At 34.5% G+C, this 25,633-nt stretch overlaps 1 protein-coding gene across 1 annotated transcript in view; it reads right to left on the bottom strand.

Moving 5' to 3' along the window:
- LOC123550000 (uncharacterized) overlaps positions 1-24,347 on the bottom strand; it is a 45,022-nt gene extending 20,675 nt beyond the window's left edge. Inside the window, exons 1-6 of the mRNA XM_053546912.1 lie at positions 24,139-24,347; positions 23,672-23,811; positions 22,111-22,203; positions 21,488-21,606; positions 21,246-21,350; positions 20,305-20,467 (exon numbers count right to left, since the gene is read on the bottom strand). Of these exons, the coding sequence (XP_053402887.1) occupies positions 20,305-20,467; positions 21,246-21,350; positions 21,488-21,606; positions 22,111-22,203; positions 23,672-23,804 (613 nt within the window). The 5' untranslated portion in view covers positions 23,805-23,811; positions 24,139-24,347. The remainder of the gene's footprint in view (positions 1-20,304; positions 20,468-21,245; positions 21,351-21,487; positions 21,607-22,110; positions 22,204-23,671; positions 23,812-24,138) is intronic.
- Between the last annotated feature and the right edge of the window lie 1,286 nt (positions 24,348-25,633).

The raw sequence follows: 25,633 nt of genomic DNA, 5'->3' as shown, positions 1-25,633 counted from the left end.
CAACCCATGTGCGGAACAATGGCCCTTGGCCCTTGGGAATTTAATTATTGGGGCAGCAATTTTGTTTGCAGGTTTGAGTCCTGCTAAAGCATATAAACATGTTTACCTTCTCTAGAATTGTTACATTTTGTGATAGAACGTTAGGAAATTGTCAGAGACTTTAAAATGTACCGAGGACTTTGAACCAGGTTTAGCAAAACGAAGAAATCAAACGGGTCGGAAAACCAGGACGCCTTGGAGGGGGTGCCAGGTGTGATTCGCAAAGTCACACTGCAAAGCAAAGTATGAATCATACTCTCTAATGGATTTAGAACGCAATGAGATCCTGGATTGCAATTTGTTCAGATAATTTTCTTTTTTACATTCCATAGTTCAATCAATATTTTTTCAGTTAATAGTACTGTTCTTAACAAGTAACTGACTTTTCCTAATAAATACAGAGATGTCTTACACTTGTCATTTCCAGTCAGACATCATTCAGTACACATGCATTGCTAAGGATTCAAAACAACAACATCCTATAAGGAATTACTCTGCACCACCAAGTGATATAACTGGGTGTGTGAATATGGAAAACAACATATGTAAAATACATGTAGTAACTACAGAGGATAGCATGACCATTCCTTATACAAGTAGTTTCATTACTATTATTACAGAGTAAAATGGTAAGAATTTATAAAGGTGGTCATTCGTCCTGAGCCTGAGATTGAATATATAATGCACATTCAACTTAGAATGTATTGTAACTTAACAACAATTGAAAACTATACTATGATGTAACTTAAATTTAACATACAGCAAACAAGAGAACATGCTTGTTGCCAGGCCCATACCATATACTAAATGTAACTAATTTAAATTATTTCAATATGTATTGCAAAGTAATGCGGTAAAGAGTTCTTACTGGATGGAACTAGAAGGTTTGAAGCGCTTTAAGAGTTTGTCAACGAGGCAGGTCTGAAAATTTCCCACTGGTAACAGACAGACATGCCCAGGAAAGAGCAACGGCTAACAATTACCTGCTGGTTTGATGTTTGGTATTTTGCAAAAGGTAGGGTTTGAAAATGTAAAGTTTGAACAAAAGTTATGTTAAATTATGGAAAAACGCTAAGCACATTGACTGTTTTTAGACATTCAACCAGTACTGCTTGTGTAAATATATATTGAGGATACGCCAATTAAGTTCCAGTCTCATCAGCATTTAAACCTGTGACTTTTTGCCTTCACCTGTAGCTGTAGCCTGGAACTGATGATGATAAGCGGCAGTGCCTAGCTGTATGATTAATAGACATTTCTAACGTAAACGTAAATCGGAAACGGATTACTGAATCCGTAAATGTTATTTGCAAATAATGGTCTAAAGGAGATACTATTGCATTACTATTGGATGAAATTACCTCCCCTAGACCACAAATTAGCCTAAAATTTTACGGATTCAGTATTCCGTTTCGTAATTACGTTTACGTTAGAAAGGTCTAATACGAAGTTTTATAGATGTGTAGATTTTGATAAATTCTAGGCATTTTCGGTATGCCTGTATGTGTTATACTGTTTTAGGAAAATGATATGGAGGCCCCTGATGCCTGTGATTCTTTAAATATACGGAATTTAAGTATGTGCATCTATTGTTAAACAAAACACACTGTTTTGCTTTAATATTTCACTCTTAAAAAATTTTGTATAGTAAAGTCATTTTGAAATCAAGTGTCTTATTACTGTTACTTTAAAGCACAATCGAAGGATTTTATTGTCCCTCTGGCCATTTAATGCTCGGGTTTATCCCTTAATTATTGATCCCTACGTATATTTCCAGGAATATACAAGAAAACTGAGGCAGTTGGGAAGAAAAGGGCTGTGAAAAGGTTCATCAATGGGCGAGATCGATAAGCAATCATATGTACTGGTGTGTTGCGTCTAGTGATGATGATGGGGAACTGATCGCACAGAAATGGCTGTTGATATTGAACCATGTCAGGAATGTCTATGAGGGTCACGGGGACATATTTCAAGCATGTTTACACGAAGCATTAGAAAACAGACTATGGATGAAAAGGGGTATATTTTTTTTATTACTTGGGTATACACACTTCTCTAGTTGTACACATTTGTTGAAAATATGTAAAATGTACGAAGCTGAGAACTGTATTTTTGTCTCATGGCTATGATATTCTATATTGTTGTCAAGAAACAGCTAAAACATCGTGATCACAAGTTAAATATCCTGTGGCTACAAGATAAAGAAAATGCCTACACTTGTCACTTCGGAGCTTTTGTAGAAATGTGAAAAAAACAACATCTTGAAACAGGAAATCAAAACAAATAATTTAGCTATGTTTTGTCAAACACTTATTAACAGTATGTTAACCATGTTAAGTATATATTCGTTTTTGCATTTTTCATTCCAGGTTGTGCCTGGCTGCGTTACATTTCAACGAGGATGCTAATCGAGCACAGGCAACAAAATGGGACGGCATACCACAATACTCTGTGTCGTATCAAAGAGGGCGTGAAACTGGAGTTTCTAAAGAAGTGAAAGTTGAAATGACTTATGGTATAATTTATTAATAAATTTCCTGCCTGATATCATGTAGTCTTAGATGACTTCTGCAGCATTGCCAATACACAAGGCACTTGAAAAATTGTAATTAATGATTTACAAGATACCGTCAGCACTTTTCATGAGGAAATGGGAAGAGGCCATGGCCTTTCAAATTCGGAAATTCATATTCGATGATTATTCATTTTGGGGAAAAAGCATTTGCTTTAAACAAACGTTTTTCCTTTTGCAAAAGATGTCAGTAGTTGCAGAAGAAATTTGATGACTTCCTAATCCTAAATGGGCTCATTACTTCCTTATTTGTGATTTGTTTTCACATTTTGAGAAGAAGTTTCACTGCTGCAGTCGGGGTAAATAATCTTGTTTTTAATTGGAAGGCGGCCAAATATCGGCCTCTGTCACATATAGATAAAACACCTTGCCTGAAGTTTAAGAATATAGAAGCCAGACTACAGTGGAAAAAAAACTTTGCAGACCAGCTTTTTCTATTGTAATTTACAAATATTTAGACAAAGGAATTTTTAATTTGTACAAAACTTCAAAAATCAAACTTTTCCTATATTCACCTTTATGTCGCATATTTGATGTTATAACAATGTATTTTCCATCGCATTCTGTTGAAAATAGTTGTTTTCCTAAAAGCATTCGTCTGCCATTTCTGATACGGTTTCACGGTGTATAAAAAACGGAATTCCGTTCAGCGAGCACCTGGAAACAGCACGTGACAATGAGAGAAATAGTCAATAGAGCGCACACGTAGCTGGCACACAGTAACAAAATGACAGTAAGAATTCTGGGTAAAGAGGTTAGATATTTAACGGCGAATTTTCTAATATACGGTCTTGCATGCGATGTAAATCATCGTTAGGGTTTTTTCAACAGCTTATAGACAAACTGTAAAGGGAATGTGACATCACTTATTATATATAGATTTAAAGGTAATTTTAATGTCTTTTAAGTGCATGTATTTCAAAGTGCATACTTTGAGGATGGATAGGGTGTGATAAACAATTTTGTACGTATGGTATCAATGGAGAAATGCCGTCAGCGACCATGATCAACAACACACACCCCTTATGGCAGGGAAATGACAGCACTTACTGTACATCAGGTGTAAGGTATCTATATTGTCTTTCAGACGCATTTAGGCCCAAAGTCATATATTGGGGATGAATAGGGTATAGAATTCAATCTTCTACTTTAAGTCTTCTTACAGAACGCCGTTCGGAGCACTTTTGAACAGCACAAGACCCTCTTTTAGGTAATGTGACACCGGTTGTTATACATCATTTGAAAGGTATATATACTGTCTTTCAAATTCCTATCTTGGAGATGAACTACGTAGATCATTCAATCTTCTACCGTAAGTATTGGGTGAGGAATGCCGTTCGAAGCATTTTGAACAGTCCATAGACACTTTCACGGAATATGACACCACTTGCCATACATCATTTTTAAGGTAGTAATATCTCCTTTCAAATGCGTTTATGCTCAAAGTGCTTTCTTGAGGTTGAATTTGGCATATCATTAAATCTTCCACATTAAGTATTATTAGAGAACGCCATTCGAAACCCTTTAAAATTGCCCACAGACCATCTTTCAGGGAAGGTGACACCACTTGTTATGCATCATTTGAAATGTATTTATACTGTCTTTGAAATGCATTAAGGCCCAGGTTCTTTTTTGGGGGAGATGAATAAGGTAGATCATGCAATCTTCTACCGTAAGTATTATAAAGAAAAGGCCCCTCTTTCAGAGAATTTGACACCACATTTCATACATCATCTTGAAGGTAATTACATTTTCTTTCAAACGCATTTACGTGGAAATTCCTATCTTGAGGATGAATAGGGTGTATTATTAAATCTTGTACCATAATCATTCCTTGAAAAACGTCGTTCGGAGCATTTCTGAACAGCCGACAGACCCTCTTTCAGGGAATGTGACACCACTGACCAAACATCATTTTAGAGGTATTTACATTGTCTTTCGACCGAATTGGTAATTACACCCTATCCATCGTCAAAGTACGCACTTTGAATTACATGCATTCAAAAATACATTAAAATGTATAATAAATGGTGACACATTCCCTGACAGTTTGTCCATAAGCATTTGAAAATACCCTAATAATGGTTTGCATCGCATGCAAGACCGTATGTTCTGGGAAATATCTGATAAAAAAATCCTGTCATTGCATTGGTGAACCAAAAATTAATTGTCAGGTCTGACTTTTGCATGAAAATCTGTGTGTAGATAACATTTTACAAATGTTTTGCTTTACAGATTATGTCCGTGAGCTTATGGCAGAAGTTCTCCTTACCCGGGAAGTATGCGAAAAGCACAAAAGTGTTCTTGAGAGAAGATTTCTGGAACAGAGAACAGGACCCAGTGCAGGGGATGACACCCGAGTTTGCCCGGTACCACTTGCGCAGAGTACGCCACATTGACGGCCATGAGAAGATCTTATACACAACAAATTTCAAGATTTTATAGATGAACTATACTTGCCACCTGACAAATTGCTGACATAGACTTAGTGAACACTTCAGAGACATAAGTGGAATGGAATAGTAAAATAATGAATACTTTGAAAGATAAAATATATTCTTTTTTTGTCAAAACCACTTCAGTTGACTGCAGTGTTTATGTTAGCTTTTGAAATATTTCAAGATGTAATTTGATTAAATTTAATTATTCCATCATAAGCTAATGAAACTTTCAATGGTATTGTTTTGACAGAAGAAAAGCCCAATAAAATTTTGGGGCTTGGTACAGAAAACAATCATTGTTCAAGGATGAGATTATTGTTACATGTACCATTGATACTGCATTTTTATACAGTGCTTACTGCATCTTACTTGTTGCAACTTCAGGTTTATGTCCTCTTTTGTTCAGAGAATACTTTTGTGTGTAAATAATTTTATTGTTATAAAAAGTAGATAGTTTGTAAATCATTTATAGAAACTCTGTACTGCATTACACAAACAGTTAAATTTGCTATTCCTGTGTCGTAGTCGAAGATATCATAGACTTTATTAATGACTGATTATCTATGTTGATATTCATTAGCATGACCTGGTTTCTGATTAACATACCCAAAAATATGGGAAATATTCCAGGAGCTAAAGCAAAGCAAACCCCGACTCAGAAAAAGTTAATAGCTGAAGGTTAAGATGCTGGGTGATAGGAATTCTACGAATAAAAAACGGCCGAAATAAAAAAAGAGGAAGAAATCGACGTTGAACTGCAAAATTAGTAGTGCGAATTCTTCAACAGTAGAAAATCGAACCCTAAAATTGTCGGTATATTATTTCTGTATTTTCTCTTACATAAAATGTACACAGTGGGAAACACAGAAAGCAATGTCACCCAAGACTATTACATAAGAGTTATCCACAAGAAAAAAGACGCCGATTCAAGTAAGAAAGCTCTTTTAATTTTTTTTATTCGGAATACACAGCTCCATACGCCCAACAATGTAATATTTTACTGTAATGTTCCATGTTGTGCGTATAGCTTATAGCTTGCGTTTTCCTGAAAATGCGAGCAATTGATAAAGAGGGCATGAGCAGTACCAGACTTTTTTTCTAAGAAAGCATTTATAGAAAGCCAAGGGCGTTCCCATAATACGTCCCGTCTTTCGGACGCGCGTATAGAAAGAGATGGCTGAGTATTATGCTAGCCACTGATATTAATTTAAAAGTCAAAGCTGTCTTCATTTCACGAAACTACGTCCAGAACGAATGTTCAAAGACATAAGTGTGGTACTGCTCATGTTCTTTATGCAATTGTTCGCGTTTATTTTGGAAATATTTTAACTTTACGTACAACATGGAACACTACACTTCTCATTTGTTGTTGATTGATTGAGAGTCACACCTAAACAGCGACTTTCCCAGCTGTTGATAGTTGAGGAAGATACCAGGTTCCCTTTCGAGCATTATTTCAGTTATTTCAGGGACGAGCGGGAATCTGCATAGAACAAACGACATTCCGTAAGCAAGCTGAATGACTTCCTCGCATATAGAATTCTGTAACCAAAGCCAGGTGAGCGGCAAACTATTTAGCGACCTAAGCCACTCAGCTCTGCAGGCCCCACGAATCAATACTAGAAATCAATATTTGTAAACCTTTACATCAAAGTAAAACATGTTTTACTTGTATTTATGCAACTATTTGACAAAAAAAAAACTAATCATCGTGAGCTTTTATGTACTTGTTTTGCCGTGAATCGCTTCTATTTCGAATATAGCAGGTAGGAAATATTTGTCTATATGAAACGTAGTTCAAATTAAAACTGTGTTAATTGAGGTCTTAGATTAAGTCACTAGGTCAGATCATAGAAAAAAGTATTGTTACCACTGAAGGGATCACATTTTCAACTTGATCATCAAACACCTTTGTTAAAGTGGCATTATGCTCATCTTACTGCACATAGTGTGTTTTGGTGAATGTTTTATAAAACCAAATTTCGGTTGCTGTGGATTTAAATGTGTTAAATTAACGATAATTTTAGTTGTAAGTAAAATGGTATTTTTCTTTTAAATTCTCAATTATATTTTTTTAATATGTGCCACATAGGTTAGTGCAAAATTTATCAGTAATACTATGAAAACTTGACTTAAGGCTGTGTCATGTCACCAATAACAGGGACCACAATGGAAATAAGAGAAACTTTGTGTTTATCTTTTTTTGTGTTATCCCTGGTATTTGGTGTGCATATCATGGTTCAAAAATCTCTATGTGTTTTACTATTGCTTTGTAATGTTTTCATTTTATATTTTATATATCATACATTGTTTTATGCCATGATTAAGATGCATGTGCACTAATTGCCGAATAAAACTTACTTACTTACTTACTTACTTACTTAATGTCGCATAAGTATTTGAAGTTGATTCTTTAGAAATAAAGAAATCGGACTAATAAATTAATAGTTCTTTTCTTCAATCTTCAACGCAGTGATCTCCTTTACCTATAGGTAGAAATTTCTGAAGTTGAAGGGTAGCAACTCCTGCGTGCAGTTTGACTTTTCTTAAAAAGACTGCCCCAGTCAAAATAAGAAAAGTCATATTTGGAAAGTTATTATTTCGTACTGGTAACAGGAAGAGTTTGGTATATTGGGTTAAAAGCTATAATTCCCTCAACCCTTTTTACACACATCTATTTCAGCTGGATTTTTACTTGAAAAATGCGCATATTTCCACTTTAAAAGGTCTGGCTCAATAAAATCTTGGTCGAGTTCAATACTAGGTTATCTTAGGTCCAAAAAGTAGGTCACTAGGTTAAATTATAGAAAAATGTGTTCATGCTTTCGAGGTCAAATTTTGTATTTATCATTAATACATTATCAGAATGTTTGTCTCTATGAAATGTAAGTCAAGTTTCTGTGTGAAAATCTAGGTCGCTACATTTAGGTCAAAACATTTAAAGCTGTTACTTTTCAAAAGGACATTTTTTTTTACCTGAGCTTCATGAGACTTGTTGAGAAGTTTGTCTGTTTCCAATCTAGGAGAGGCTTACTTGACCAAGTGGTTAATGTCGCTAACTTCAAATCACTTGCCCCTCAGTGATATGGGTACAAGCCTTATTCGGGATGTTGAATTCTTCATATCAGGAAGCCAGTTGGCTTACGGAAGATAAGCGGATCTACTCAGGTGCCCGACAGTGATGAAATAATACACAGACGGACATCTGGGCTTTTCCTCCACCATCAAAAGCTGTAAAGTCGTCATATAACTTATCATTGTGTCGATGTGACGTTAACCCCAACTAAAACAAACACAAGAATAAATCTGTAACTTGGTCACTTGTTTCTTGTCTGTTTTTGCGGGAGGTAGGGTGTTTGTAGGTAGGATGATGAGGGGTGAGAATAATGACACGATACTTAGAGACAGTATCAAGATATACCCCCATGCCTAAGCTGTAAAGCGTGAGCTGTGAGCAAGCTAGGGCCATCATGACCCTCTTGTTGTTTTTTCTGCTGCTTGCATGGTAGAGGGGTTGCGGAGGGGTTCGATTACAGATGCTAATATGGCAATGTGATAGTTATCCTGCAGCTGAGAAAACTTTCTGCTTGATAACTGGAAAAGACTTGGAATCAGAGCATTTGTACTTTGTTGGATGCTTGCTTGTGCAGTTTCTGATCTTTAACTAGAAAAGGATTTCGACCGTCAAACTTCACAGGATGAATGCCTGTGGTCAATTGATGACCCCTACTGGTTTTGGATCAGTTGATTAAAGTTCAAGGTCAGAAACTAAAATGTTTTCCGATCAACGTCTGAAAAATAATTTGGCCTGCGGCCATTAAACTTGTGTACAGCCATCAGATGGCCCCGTATTAGGTCTAAATCAAGGTCCAAGTATACTTTAGACTGAAAGTTTAAACACTTAATAACATCTGACGGGTCGTCATGGGGATTGTGCAACTACTCACGTTATGCTAAATTCAGCAATTGTGTGGTATCTATTGAAACAAACGCTTTCAAATGTCTTAAACTTTCATGAAAGGACAATATGTGTTTTCTTTCAGTTTGTTTATTTTAGAAATGCACGGCAGACACTTGAGACTGACTTTCTCGATATGCTTCGTATGGCGTAGACCATCTTTTTAATGGTATTTGTGTCTAGGATAGCAGTATTCACAGAAAACAAAATAAATGAAGTATGTCTTAACCAACAACGATTCGCTCAATTTAAGTGACCTTAAAATTGGTAAAACTTTTAATTTTTGATAACGGCCTTTGGTATATTTTTCTTGAAAGAGAAAACTGTTTTGAAAGCAGAGTCATCAAAGACGCTTTTAAAATCATATAGTCTACATGAGTTTTTAGAAAAATGTTTTACCTGCTTATGCGTTTTTTTCTTGGTGCCATATAAACATTGTTCTCGTTCATTTTGCAAAATGAATGATTTCAAAATTTTCAAGGTTAAGGTGTTGTTTCAATCTTTTTACTATAAAAGTAAGGCTAATAGTTGAATGTAAAGATGTTTACATTTGCTATCCAAATAAAAAGTGTTCACCGCATTCAATACTTATGCAACTAAGCGTGCAATTGGCAGCCACACTAATGAATAAAACATGAACAAAACGAATCTAAATTGGTTTATTTCATATTCTATCGAAATGTCACACTGAAATGATAGTCATACAACTATATATAACAATATCAAAATCTTGAACATCAATAGGGATAATGGTCATATCCGAAAAACATTGGTGTCCGGCTCATTAATACAAATAACTTATTCAATTTATTCTAAATATTTTATGTTTTTTCAATATAGTGTGCAAGGTTTGGCAGGGATGCTATGCGTTCTCTGTGTGTTTTCAACTTCGGAAATGAGTCCATGACGTTGGGGGTATGATGCACTGGAATGTCAAAAACGTCCAAGACTGCGAAGTCTGCTAATGTGAGCTGAACAAGAAAAAAAATAGAACAATTGACTTAGTAACTGTACAGACGTTCTTTCTTTACTGTTTTTCCATGTCTCCTTATCATTAATGAATGTATTTTTTTGTTTGATACAGTTAAAATATTAAAAGAAACTATTAAAGATCACTATAATTGCGTAAAAAAGTACTCAGGAAATTTTGCACTAAATGGATTATTTCTTGTAACTAATTTTATACAAAAAAGTTTTGAATTCGATACTAAAATCATAAAACAGATTGACAAATTCATCGACTTTCACCCTTGTTTTATTGCTAACTCTTATTACATATGTGATTGAATAAGCAAGCAGAAATTTTCAGTTCAGACAACCACTTTAGGGAAACGCACAGAAGTGAATGAATTAGAAGTTTTGATAGTAGGTAACTCACTAATTAAAAGTAGATTTTATTATTTAACAATAATTTTACTACAATATGTAGTTCATAATTTATTGAACATTTCCAAGAATCAAATAATCTAATCATAAATAACAAAATATGCGAATGATTCTTTGGAAGCGTAAAGTGCAACCAAGAAAAATGATAGCAGATTCGGTTTGACTGAGTCCGTTCAAGAGTGGTATTTAAATGTGCAACACCCCCCTTGCCAACAAAAGTTTTATCAGTTCACGGTCTCAATTTTTAAGTCACAGATTGGTTTAATCACACGCGCAAAGCAAAAATCAATCAATAAGGAAACGAGAGTGATGAAATTGATTGTTTTATTACAAAAATTGTGTAAGTTATTAAACATTAAGACGTTGTTTTGTTTGAGCCGTGATTTCTTTTCTAATAATGTGATTCGCTGGTTTATAATTCTTAGACAGTTACTATATATAAAATTATATATTTGTGACTTATTAAAAGTAGGATTAGGTCAGGCATTCAAAAAATATTATGATTTTATCCTTCGATTTTATTGAAATTCACTGTTACTGACAATGGAAATTTGAAATTCATGCGAATATTCACGTCATTCTATTTTTGGGGTCCGGATCTGTACTCCACCTTACAATACAAAAACATAGACACTTACGTCATTTCCTATAAATATTTGCCTCCGTTCTATTCAAGAGCAATTTGAAATAATCCACATTATTTTGGATAGATAGCTTCATTTAGTTTCTTCATGTGTTCTTTCTGGAAAACAAAATATATAATATCATCAAATACATATTTATGATATTTCCATTGGTCTAAAAAAAGCCACATGAATAATGATAAAAATTCATATTGACTCGGTGGGGGCCTTAATTTCATATTGACATACAGCAACGACGTCATAAGTTTGTGACACCAAATACCGTGACGTTTTACACCTTTTATTTGTTGTTTTTTTTTTGTTTTGTTTTGGTTTTGTTGGGTTTAATATAGTACCGACACAAGTACAGTGATATGTCGACTTTTCAGTTTGAAGGTAGAGAAAGACACCCAAATGCTCCTCCTTGAATTATTTCATCACGGGCGGGAAACTGGGTATAACTACCGACCTTCCTTAATCCAGGCTGGGTGGCTTCCGCACATGAAGAATTCAACGCCCCGAGTGAGACTCGAACCAACATCGACGAGGGGTTAATTATTTAAAGCCAGCGACCTTAACCACTCGGTCACTGAGCCCCCACCCCCACCCCCACACACTCACAATCTGGGGAAAAAAAAAACACAAAAAATAACAACCACAACAAATGTTTGCAACCCATTCCACAAGTAACATTCGAATTACTAGTTTTAATAATAAAACAGTTGTTGTCTTTAATCGGTTAATATGAGATGTTCTCGATCTATGAAATGTGATATCGACATCTGGCTACACCCTCGATCAACATCATTTTTCCCAGGTTGATAAATCATCATATTGACCTCACTTGTCTCTATGGCTGCTTTTGTTCTTTAAATGTAAACTTTTGTTCAGTCATAGTAAAGAATTATTTGAATAATACCGTCTTCTTTTCCTTTTCTCCGCCCGTTTCAGATTCACTTTTGATAATTTCTCGAAACAAATCCGCCGCAAGTTCCATGTATTGGTCCACCATACCTTGCTCCCAACTATCCTTCAACAACAATTACACGTATGTATTGACATGTCATAACTAATTTAAAAAAAGTCTTCACTGTGAGTTTTTTACTTTCCTTCACTTTTTGAGCGGAACATAACGACCATATTCATTGACTAAAGCTATCACAAACACACCTTACACAACTGCAATGAACGGAATTTTTGGAATAGCCTACGGCTAAAGAAACGTTACATTTTATTACCAGAATTCATTGTTATATATTCACCTGTTCCAGAATCGAAGAAACTCGTCTGTTACATCATTTAGCATTCAAGCATTTTAATTATAATTTGTATATTTTTATACACTTTGTTGTGATATGTTTGTTAGGAAACACTAATCAAGCGGAAAAGCGTTACACAAATGTAAAGTGGAATTAGATAAGCATCATGGGAAACAAAGAACAAGTTCTTTTTGTCAGTGTATATAGTTAAGAGGATTTATATCATCCGCGAATTGTCCTAACTTCTTATCTACAACATGGTCAAACACAATTTAAGTTACGAAAGTGTCAAGGATGCTGATAAAGGAGTTGAAACATGAACACTTACATTTCTTTTTGTGGATTTTAGAATATTTACACTCGTAGTTCCTTCCTAGTTTCGTTTACATAATGTTTAAAAATGTATAAATTGTTATAAAATAAAAGAATTCCTAGGAATAATTCAAAAGGTATTACATGGGAGTAATTACAGGCTGGGCATTAGAAACAAACAAGAAAACTAGTACCCAGGGATGATAGTATCCAAATAGGTAAACATCGTTTTAAACGGTACAAATTTACGTTTTTAAGTTTATAGAACATGCCTCTAGTTTTTGTTGTCTTCTGATATTGGTCCAATGTAATGAACCCATTGTACCTCATATAAAATCTAACATTTGGTTGTTTTTATCGAACAGAGAGCACTTTTGCATAGAACTAAACCTTGTCAATTATGTAATAACCTATATACCCCGTCCGCTATAACAAAATTTGTAAAACTAAACCGACGTGAATACTTGTTTATACACATCTACTCAACTATCAACTTTTTCTAAGTTATAAGTACATGGGCGAATACCAGTTAAGCATGTAAATGGTGTATTGCTACACTTGCATTTTATGCCTACCAAATTCCCGTGCTAAGTATCTTGCAATTGCGCCACTTTGAGCTAGTTTTTTGCCATCTACGTGAAGAAGTGGCAGCTGACCAAATGGGGTCGCTGAAAGATACATACATTTTCAATGTAGCAGCATAAATGTCCAACCCGCATGCTTAAATGAATAGGGAGTCCGCAGATCTTTGCATCACAGGACCTTGAGTTCGATCCCTTGGCGGCAAGGGCAAGGAGTCATTTCGTGATTTATCGTTGATTCATGTGTAGAAGTTGGCAGTTTCTTGTGGAGAACAGGCTGGTACTGGACAGAATCAAGATACACTGGTAGACTATCTGAACACTGTTACATAACTGAAATATTGTTGAAGGATAGCGCTAAACCCAAACAAATCAATAGAAAATAAATGTTTGATGCTTCTTTAACTGATTTTCCGCCTAACATATTTTAGTTACTGGAATATACTGATCAACGGGTCGAACCATCCAACTATTGATGAAAAACATCTTTGTAAAACATATATTTGCTTAGTTGATGTATTGTTTAAATGTATTGAGGGACACTTTAATGTCCTGGCTATCTTGGCATACTGTTTGAATATATTTGTAGATACTATGCATTATTATGTCTAATAATATGTCCAGTTCATCCGTTTTTGAAAAAAACTTTATATAAACAGTACTCTAGTTATCTACTGAACACGTTCCAGTTAAACGTGTTACTTAAAACCTTGTTTGTTATGAGACCTTGCGTTTTGTAGCACTGGACATCCTAGGCTATTTTATATTTCAAGCAGTGTCTAGGCTAGAAATTGTTTTGGTTAAGGTAGAAAAAAAAATTAAAAAAAGATTATCTGCTCGATAGTCATACTTACCAGATAAATGTATTTTTCCTGCGCGCATACTATGCAGCTCAGGAATAGAATCCATTCCTTTCAAAATGTATGACAAACTCTAACTGTATTAAAATTTATACTTACTTGGTTTCACAGTTCCTCGAAGTCCTTACCATCAGCGTGAAATACATATCTAGTAAGTTCACCCCGTCCTCGATTGTCAAAGTACTCGAACTTATATGCAGGCATTTCTTAACTGACGGGTAATACAGTATAAATATCTGATTAAACATTATAATAGCATGGTTAGTTATTTTTTATGTTAAACCCATTGACGGTCCGAAATTGCTTTCGTTATACACAAGCATGTTAGAGCGAAGCAGTAAAAAAAATTGACTGTCGTATAATGAATTTCAAATGCTTTTGCTAAACAATAACTACAGTAGGGGCCTTTGTGGAAGAGTGGTTAAGGTCGTTGACTCCACATACGCTTAGTTAACAATGGTTAAATACATTGGATAAAGATACTCCACAAAGTAAAATAAAAAAGTGGAAGACCACAGGTCGCCCAATACGACATAAATAAAAATGTTGCAGGCTCGGTTTGATTGAGCCTTTCCATGGGCGGTAGTGGAAATGCAAGCTACCGTCCACGCCCTCTAGCCCCGGGTTGAGCAGAACTCAAAATTTACGCGTTATTAGTACCAGAATATTTAGAGACATTTACAGATGTATTCATATTCTTTCCGCACCTGTTTCGTAATAAAACGTATTAGCGTCTGATGGCCCTTTCACGCTTCCGTAGAATCAACATTTATGATTGAAAATATTTCTGAAATGTCTAGGTCTGCAGCTCTCAAACTTACATCAGAGGCATATACTGACACTTTCAGATCGTTAAAAAATGCTGAAAATTGACTCCCCAATAGCAAAACAAAGTCCACGCGCATATATTTTGACGAGGTGACCCCTGCGCATGACCCCTGACTATCGAGCAATGCAAAGGCGACTTTCGTTTTTCAAGTTTAGCATGTCTACTTTCATTTTCTTTACTTCCGGAAATAGCTGAAGGTCGAGTGACGTTATTTTTCTTTGTTGTCAAAAACATACATATGCCTGGTGAGATTGCATAAAAATGTGCCCAGTGTCCGAGGGATATAGAGGTGCACATTGAACCTTCAATGATGCACAGAGTGAAATTCCATGAAATGCGGCGTATGGTCCCCAGATAAAATAATGGTTTTGTCCTAGAAAACAATGGACAGAACTTAACAAACTGGAATTTAGAGAGCGGATCTGTGGTTACGGAGCCTGCATATCATAGAAACTGCCAAAAGACAAAACGCAGGTATTATATCCAATGGGGCGATTAAACAATATCCAAAGCTTTAAAAGTGGAAGTATTGGAACCACCGAATTCGTAATGTTCAAGCTGAAAACTTAAACAGTACACTAACACAACATAAATGTCGTGCTGAACGATCGGAAGAGATCGAAATTAACAGCTTATATACTATCTCATGATAAAAGCTTTAATTTGCGCTTTTGGGTTCTTACTTAGGCAACAGATTCAATCAAACCGAGTCTGCTGTTATTTTGTTGTTTGTTTGGGTTTTTTTGTTTGTTTTTTGTTGTTATTTTTTTTTTTTTTTTTTTTTTGTTGTTTTTCTTTTTTTTTTTGCTTGATAGCGTCCTATGATTCAAAAGGACCTCTTCGCGGAATTACTGTTCAAGTTATAGAAATCGAGATTGTTTTCGTAACGCTATTGTATTAATCTATTCATTTATATCAGTTTCAATAGATAAAATGTAGAGAAACAAATCTCTTTGACATTAAAGACATTAAACGTTTTGGAATTGTTGCTGAAATATTAAGAACTGATTTTAATTAAGTCTAAAATAAAGCTAAAAACAACATAGGTAGTTTCAATGGAAACCAGTCTAACTGTTAAATATTTTGAATGCCTGAAAGTTTGTTGTCATTTTCTGACCAGTTGCAGCTGTTTCTGTGCTCTTTTATAAAATTATTTCGTTTAGCAATTTAAACATAAATTATCTATTTCCAAGTGCCAAACCCCAACTATTTCAAATCAAAATGAAAATTATGTAAAACATTATCTGACTTACCTTGCAGATTTGACGTGCACCTTTCAAGTGATTTTGTACCGCTACATAAATTAAACGCATGAGTGAACGAGGAGTGTTCTAAAAGTACTGCAGATTTAGGTAATTATTATCCCCCCGCCAAAGGCGAAGGGGATATTAGAAATGCTCTCCGTCCGTGCGTGCGTGCGTGCGTGCGTCCGTCCGCAACGATCTTTGTCCGGAGCATAACTCCAAAAGTACTGGAGGGATTTTCTTCAAACTTCATACACTGATAGAACACATTGGGAGGAAGTGCAGTGTGCAAGAACAATAACTCTACCTTGCCTATTTTTTGAGTTATTCCCCTTTATCATATTTTCTTTAAAAAAATTTGTCCAGAGCATAACTCCAAAAGTACTGGAGGGATTTTCTTCAAACTTCATACACTGATAGAACACATTGGGAGAAAGTGCAGTTTGCAAGAACAATAACTCTACCTTGCCTATTTTTTGAGTTATTCCCCTTTATCATATTTTCTTAAAACATTTTGTCCGGGGCATAACTCCAAAAGTACTGGAGGGATTTTCTTCAAACTTCATACACTGATAGAACACATTGGGAAGAAGTGCAGTGTGCAAGAACAATAACTCTACCTTGCCTATTTTTTGAGTTATTCCCCTTTATCATATTTTCTTAAAACAATTTGTCCGGAGCATATCTTCTTCATGCATGGAGGGATTTTGATATATCTTGGCACAAATGTTTACCACCATGAGGCGGAGTGTCTTGCGCAAGAACCAGGTCCCTAGGTCTTAGGTCAAGGTCACACTTAGAGGTCAAAGGATACAAGAATGAAAACCTTGTCCGGAGCATTTCTTCTTCATGCAAAGAGGGATTTTGATATAACTTGGCACAAATGTTCACCACCACGAGACGGAGTGTCATGCGCAAGATCCAGGTCACTAGGTCTAAGGTCAAGGTCACACTTAGAGGCCAAAGGTCAGATACAAGGATGACTTTGTCCGAAGCATTTCTTCTTCATGCATGGAGGGATTTTGATGTAACTTGGCACAATTAATTATACACCATCATGAGACAAAGTGTCATGCGCAGTTCCCTTCTTTAGAATTACTTCCCTTTGTTGTAACTATAAATAGCTTTTATTGTAACTTTTTCATTACTTGTCGTAGGGAAAAATCGAGACCACTTTTCTGTAGTACAACATGCATGCTATATCCAATTTTGAGGTGTATTTTGACCAATTTCTACCTGATAAAGATTTTTGTGTGGACTTGCATTTTTTTTTTTTTTTTTTTTTTTTTTTTTTAAGATTAACTTTAAAACCCCTGATGCGGACCACAACTAACGGTTCCTCAAAGCTTTCCCCAAAATTAATACTTTCAGACACTAACTTGCCAGGAACTTTAGCCTTCAATTATAATATGCCCGGCGGGGGGATTAGCCATGTGTAACATGGCTCTTGTTCTATTTGGGAAACTATTTCTTATACATTGCAGAATGAATCAAACTCTGTTTTCCATATTTTGTTAACAACAACTGAAAACAAAATTAGTGCTTGCAGGAGAATTTCAGGTTAAAAGAAATGTGTAAAATATGTGTATGTATTTATTTCATTTTACAAGGCTATGATACTGATACAATTCTAACATATTTACAATTAATTCTAAGACGCATTATGGCCAAATAACGTTGATATACGTTACAGTGAATATTCATAGTTGCAGTACATGTACCATATTGATCACTTATATGAATGTTAACGGATTTGGATAAATCAGTACGATAGTCACACCATAAAATTAAGTAACACATTGGATTCAATATAATATTGGTTGCACAAATGTTTCTTGTTAAAATTATATTAACGATACCCGTAAAACAACGCGATATCATATACATGTGAGGCAAACCCATAAAAGCAGAATATTTAAAATCGGGGAAAAAATATACCTTTATAAACATTTGAATTAAGCTTTTGACTTGGTATGGTTTTCTATACAAAATGGCCTAAAATAATGAAGAACATTAAATTAAACATTTAGATCAAACATCTACAAACATGTATTTGAACGTCGTAGTGAAAAGAACATTACCAACGTTTCTAGTTGCAACGTCACTGATTACGTCATTTATATGTAAAATACTGTAAAACACTAATAAACAAATTTGCTATAAAATCAAGAAAGAAACAATATCCGCAAAACTGGAAAAACGTTTTCAATATTTACATGGTTATGTATAAGAAAGAGCTACCTCTATATTTGAAAATGGAAAGTTTACCACTTGTGCAAAGATCCGACGTTTGGACAGCATTGCATGAACATTTTTAAAAGAGGCTAAACAGCTTACTAAAATGATTTTCTATGCATTTTAAAAGAAACGTTCTAGTGTTGTTTTTTTTAACAACAGCATTCCGAAGTAAGAAAATATTAAAACTATATGAACAATATATTCATTGAATAAGAAGAAACAAGTGTTTTATCAGATAGACCTAGACCCTACAGATTCGTAAAATGACAAGTTCTACTCGGTTCTGTGGTTAGAAGTAAAATTTTAACATTTTGAACGTAACTTGGTTAAAATTGATTTACGTTTCAAGTGATTATTGTACTGTTTTTATTTTGTGCCGCTTTCAGATCTACATTGATTTGAAAATATATTCGTGGGTCCCCGTAGATTGCTAACTATACAACGATGTTCAGAATATATTTTATGCATAAGTTCATGCTTTTCCAGCTTTATTGAAACAGCATTGAAAACCACACTCCTTAAAATATAAACTTTGAAGACTTATCTAAGCCATCAACTTTTCATTCTATTTATCATTGATTTCAATGAAACGGCAGATATTTCACATTCTGTATATTCTTTTAACTTAATGCAAATGTACATAATTTTGATAAATATTTTAGCGAGTGAATTATCGAAAAGGAAAGTGTTGACAGACTTAATACTTGAACTTTACAGACGTTGGTGAAATACATAGAGGCTCTTACTTATGTGTCTTTTCATGTTGAATTTATTAAACGAGTTAATTAACATAATAAAATGCGAGGTTCGTGACAACCATTTTATTATTTTTATTTAAAAAGTTAAATAAACTTAGTACAAGTGTTTTTCTCTCGTTCTTGTAGGTGAATGTGTCTATAAAATGTCCACCTGAAAGTCCCTTCACAGGTCTTAGATATCTAAAATGTCAAATTTCTTGAGAAACAACAGTTGGATAGCTTTAAGATGGGTGTAGAACAAAAAACTAAGGATAAAGTAAAGCAGTTGGGAAATGTAAAGGTTATGGGCAAGTTACGTTTCAAATGAGAAATTCAGAGAATTTATGGGAAGAAATGGTCACATTAGCTAGTAGTTGCTACTACCTACATGTCTTAGGGAAACTGTTCTAAAGGTTGCCCATGACTCGCTGTTGGCGGGGCATCTTGGAGTTAGGAAAACATGTGACAGAGTTTTAGAGAGATTTAATAGCCATGTGTAGTTGCAGATGTAAGACGATATTGTCAGTCATGTGATATATACCAACGAACTATATCTAAGCGTGGAGTTAGTAGAGCACCGATAGGTAAGATGCCTTTGATAGATACTCCATTTTAAAGAGTTGCTACTGATATTGTTGGCCCGAACGAACCTATGACTGATAGGAAAAATCAATACATTTTGACAATGGAATCGCTTTGCCTAGTATTGAGACTCTAAATGTTTTTATGGCCTTGGAGAATTTTTGTTTTCAACTTTTTTTACAAAAAGTTGCAAAACTGCACTTTTTATGCTTTAAACATGGTCGGTGGTTTTAGAAATCAACTTACTGACGCTCTTAAGACATAACCCCCTTATTTGTATTCATTTTTTGACACAAAAATAATTTCCGAAAAGTCCCACTTAATCAAAAATAATCTAGAAAATTTATGCGTACGACAGATTATATTTGAAAAATTCAAATCGGTATTAATTTAGTAATCGATATTAGCCAAAACAAGGATATCAAAAATAAACAAAACAAGTCCGATGTAACTGGCATTTTACTTATCATAAATTATATCGAAGTAAAAGAAATATGGTGAACATACATCCAGGACAACGCAGATGTTTTACAAAGACAATTAATTACATTCAAAATAACCAGAAGTAATTACATTTCTGCACTCATTTTGTCCTGTGACTCACTTTGTCGCATGTAACAAATAAGTAGATTGTGTTACATTTAAATGAACGTCTCCTTTCTATTTTCAATATAGCTGGCTAGGTTCGGCAATGACGAAATGCGTTCTCTGTGTGCTTTCAGCTTTGGAAATGAATCCATAATGCTTTTATTGTATTGCATCGGGGTGTCAAAAATGTCCAAGACTACAAGATCTGCTAATGATAGCTGAAAAAGACAAATTTACTACACTAAGTAACTAATGTGGAAGTCATATTTAGATATTGGTAGAATAGGATACCGTTGTTTACTTTTACCATGGTGAAATTCGCTCTTTTTGCGAATTTTAATCATTTACTAGGAGCGTTAAAATAATTTCTGAGTCATTCGGAATTACGTACAAGATGCAGGAAGGTTTCTACTTATTCGGGGTTTGGATCCAGACTGATAACATGATTTCGAAGTAAGTTTAATATAGAACAAAATAAATCAACTGGTTAGCAGATCGGAAGATGTTCGTACTGTTTTATTAAAACCTTGGAGTTTCTTTGTTTGTATAAAAATTAACAAACTGAGACTGTATTGTTTGATCCACCACTTCCATGAGCTTGCTCTTTCATTGCAAGACTTTGTAATAATCTAACAAAACTCAAATGGCCACTTTGAAAAACAAAAATACAATGTGCTACACAACTCGTACATGAAAATGTTTCTAACTAAGGAGTCCTGAACGTTTTATAACAATCCATCAACAAACAAAACAAAACTTGAAATTCAGAAATATGTACAAATTGGTTAAAATTTACAATGGGAAGTACCCGATTAAACTAGATTTTAATATTAATATTAATTAAGGTAATTTTTTCAAGAATCAGGAATAGACCTTGTGGATTAGAAAGAATACAGCTAATCACTTCACAGTAGGTACCTGCATAAAATTTCAAAATTTGAGGGGAAAATAAAAGTTTAAATAAAGATGTGTACAGAAGGAAAAATACGGACTTACTTCATTTCCGACCATAAAGTTGCCTCCATTTTGTTCAAGAGCATTTTGAAAGAATCCACAAAATTTTGGACAGATTACTTCATACATGTTTTTGGCTAATTCTTTCTGGAAAATAAAACAATAAAATGCTATATGTTGTATCAATTTCTCTACACAATATCTGAAAAATACTTAACATCACATTTTACATCTTTACATTTTAAGTTATCTTTAACTATAGGTAAGAGTTATTTTACTGTTACCTTCTTTTCTTCATCCTTTTCAAGAAAGTAACATTTAGCAATGTCTTTAAACATATCCCCTGCAAGCTCCACGAACTGATCGATCACACCTTGCTCCCAACTATTCTTTCCAGCCAGTCCTATAGCAGCATTAATAATTTAATTTATTTCTTTGGTTCTCTAAGGTGCGTTAATAGGCTTTTTTGGTTGCTTATATGTGAGGATTTGGTTGTGTTAGATATACTCAAAGGTTCATGATGGTTTGATTTAAAACGACTTTTAAAACTGTTCTTTCATATATATTTCTATAACGTGATTACCAATTATTTCTTTGTTTCTAGAAGGTGCATTTTTATACGTTTTTCGTAGCTTTACCGTGCGGATTTGGTTGTGTTGGATATACCCAATGGTTCTAATCGTTAATTGTAAAAACGACTTTTAAAATTTTCTTCGTATGAACGCGACAGGCTTTGATTAATGCTACCTTATCATGGCATTCGCTAGTAGGGACTCGTCGTGAGGAATTTAAAGCATGTGTATAAGAAATAATACTATCACAATTCATCAGTAGTTGAGCTTCAAGTAAAATAGAGATTATAAAATGGTGTATTACTGCGTATCATTGATTTGCATTATATGCCTACCAAATTCTCTGGCTAAGTATCTTGCTATAGCACCACTTTGTGCAAGTGTTTTGCCATCCACTTGAAGAACAGGCATCTGACCGAATGGGGTTGCTGAAAGAACATATATGATACTTAATAACTTGATATTAACTGTCGTGTCACTATCAGTTACGCGTAATGTCCTGTGCAGTTAACGTATTTCACATAATAGTATACATCGAACTGGAAATGAAACGTTTTTCGTTTCAGAATCGGTGAAGTGCTTTCACATATACACCGACACTGAAATGACCTTAATACATATCAATGAAACAATGGCGCCGAAGTAGACGGCGGAGAATGAAAATGGTACATATAATAAGAAACACGAATTTGGAAAATATCGCATTCTTGATAAGGAATTGCAAAGAAAAGATTTACTCACTTGTGGAAAACCTACTTTTTTCACTTTTTCGGAGCAATTTCAGTGACTCAACTAGCATTTCAATTCGTGCATGTTTTCGGTACTATTCTGTTCCGTTCCGGAGTATATCTGAAATCGCCTTTGATTTATGCGTTATAATTCTGTTTCGGTTTGGATTCGGCTGCAGTTTAATGTATAAATGGAATGAATGTACTTATACTTGAGATGCAATCAGCCTACATATAGCTTAGCATTCGCATGCATTTGGACTCCGTTTCTTATTTGTCGTATGATTGCCGGTAAAATTTGAATGATCAAAACTAATGTTTACATCTGTGTTATTGGTCTCCTATTTTGACTTAAACGATATAAATAGTGAAGTACATTAATGACATGTAAAATCATGTTTGAATTACAAATAAAACATTTGAATCATCACACTTTTAATACACGATTTGAAAATGCATTTTACTAAAATAGTGTATACGCGGGCTGTTCGAAAAAAAGTGTAACCACAACAATTTATGTAATTGTTCATATTTTACATAACATAAATGTTTAGGACGAATTTGTTAATTACATATTTGAACAGGATAAAATGATGAATAACTTTGCTACGTAAGTTTGATTACGGTACTTCAATATCTACCATCAATAACAGGTAGTTTTATTTCATTTAATAATTTGGCGCATGTACTTTGAATAATTATTTAAAAAAATGTAAAAAAATGAGGTCTATAATTCAACAACTAAAGTTGGAATTATGTGAAATACTCTTCAAAAAGTTTACATTGACTCTAAACGTAAGCGTAGTGTAAACATATATGAACACTTGTCCCTGAGTGTTCGTAGGAAAGGAGATTTGGAATGAAAATCAGCCCTAATTATACTATTTGAAAAAAAGTGCTGATTTATTTCGTTTTTATAAATTCTGTGAACATTTAAGTGTGTAAATAGTGAACGTCTCGTGACCTTTACATACTTACATGGAAATACGGGTCAAATATGACCCCCCCCCTCTTTCAAACTGCGATCCTTTGCACACCCCCCCCCCCCCCCCCCCCCCTTTCAAACTGCGATCCTTTGCTATTAACGAGGAGACGAGAAATCATTTATTCAAAAGTTATATAATTTTGCTCAAGTACAGGGAGACAAAGATTAAACCTATTATCTTACATGGTTTTACAGATGGCCACTCTTCAAACGTGTATCTTGTATCCTCGAAGTCCTTGCCAGCAGCATGAAAAACATATCTTGTGAGTTCTGCCCGAGCCCGACCGTTAAAATATTGCAGCTTGTAGTTTGGCATCTTGCACCTGGCCCATGGGTAAAATATATCCATCTTACTATACATGATCATTCCGTTGGTTTTGATTTTATTATTTACATGGTTTTAAACAATTGTCAAAACTTCACTATGGGATTTGAAGAAATATATGATTTTCTTCAAAATAATCATGAATAATTTTTTAAAAAATAAGCATATTAATGAAATGTGAGAAAAAAAACATCAAATTAATTGGTTGTATCTATTTATAAGGGAAAAAGATATTTAAACAAATAAATGATTTCAGAAATAAGCCTTAATTAGCGGTACAATATAAACTTCAAAATTATTACACCCGGTTAATATAAAATGATACCTGAAAGACTGTTCAAATTTTAAATGTATTTCCGCACAAAGGTGGCAGCTAAATGTCCTACTAGTATTAACAGTATATTATCCCGTTTTGCAAACAAATAATAATTTTCAGAATGAGATAAGTATAAATCCAAATAAGAATGTACAAGAATTTGAAAAAAATCAAATTCTTATGTCGTCTAAATCCACAGTTATATCATCCTACATTTAACAGATTCACACACACGCGCGTACGAGGAGTACTTCAAAAGTATTGCGGGTTATGGTAGATGTTCACGTGGAATAAATTTCTTACAACATAGAATAAATATTAAAACTCTTTTGTTTATTATTCTAGATCTACTTGATTTTTATCTTTAAAAAAAAGTTGTTTACGGAGGAACTTTAGCTGATACCGAATCTTAATTTTTTCAGCACCAATTGCTGACTTATCACAACACTCAAATCTGATAAGTCGAAATAAAGTAAGTATATATATGTTATATTCATACCTCAAGTTCAGTTGAAAAACTCAAAGTTAGAGTAGCTTGTAAGGCTAATAACTACTCCTAATTATAACGTCACTTGGACCTGGAAGTAAGTAAATCTGCTGTAGCCTTGCTCATTCTGAAAGGTTATTTTAAGCCGGAAACCAGTCAACTCCGCCTAAGAGAAGAGTTAGTAACGTTCAGCTCTTCTATTAGGAAGGTATTTTAAGTAGTTACCAAAGTAACTGTTGTCCCTGAGCTAAACTCGCTCGTAGTATCAAAAAGAACATTTAAGTGTATCCTGATATGGGCCTGCGGCTTTAGGACCAGATTCATACAGGAACATTGCCATTGGACAATCATCTTGTCAGATGCAGGAGTGTTCAGAACTTCAGACAGCATTATAGCCCTGATCGAAGTTTTAAACGTCATCTACCAATAATGAAAATTACGATTTTACCTCGTGTATTACTTAAATACGAATCGGAAGGAGGTCCTGTGTGTTCGTCAATGCTGGAAATTTGCCATCTTGCACATCAGGGTGTTTAATGGCTCTCTTGCGTCTGACCAACTACATCTATATAGTATATTTGTATTATTTGTTATATAAAACCAGATAGAAATTGAATACCTTGATAGTTCCTCCTTCTGCTTTATGGTACAATTCTTATGCTTTATAGTACATTTCTAAAAACATCATTTTACCAAAACTCCATAATGACACTCTATTGGTGATAAACTAAACCGGAACTCCAGGTTGTTGAGCGCCGATGAAATACCAAGGCGTATTTCCTGTTTATGGACGTTGCTCTACCGCGCTTTGTTTAAATACCTTCCTGTAGGAAAATTGTGCTCTAAAAAAGTAATTCATTTGCTTTTATTTTTTTAATATGACACGCAAGAAAAAAGTTTTTAACGCCGGAAGGACGGTGCGAATGAGAATATCCGTCTCACGGGCAACTGTTTTTGCGGTAACTCGGTACAACCTCTATACCAGGTAAACAGTTAACCTCCAGCCGGATATCCACT

Source organism: Mercenaria mercenaria, chromosome 6 (genome assembly GCF_021730395.1).
Source record: "Mercenaria mercenaria strain notata chromosome 6, MADL_Memer_1, whole genome shotgun sequence".
Taxonomy (NCBI): Eukaryota; Metazoa; Mollusca; class Bivalvia; order Venerida; family Veneridae; genus Mercenaria; species Mercenaria mercenaria.
The sequence above is the reverse complement of the archived record's forward strand: the minus strand, read 5'-3'. Positions and strand labels throughout refer to the sequence as shown.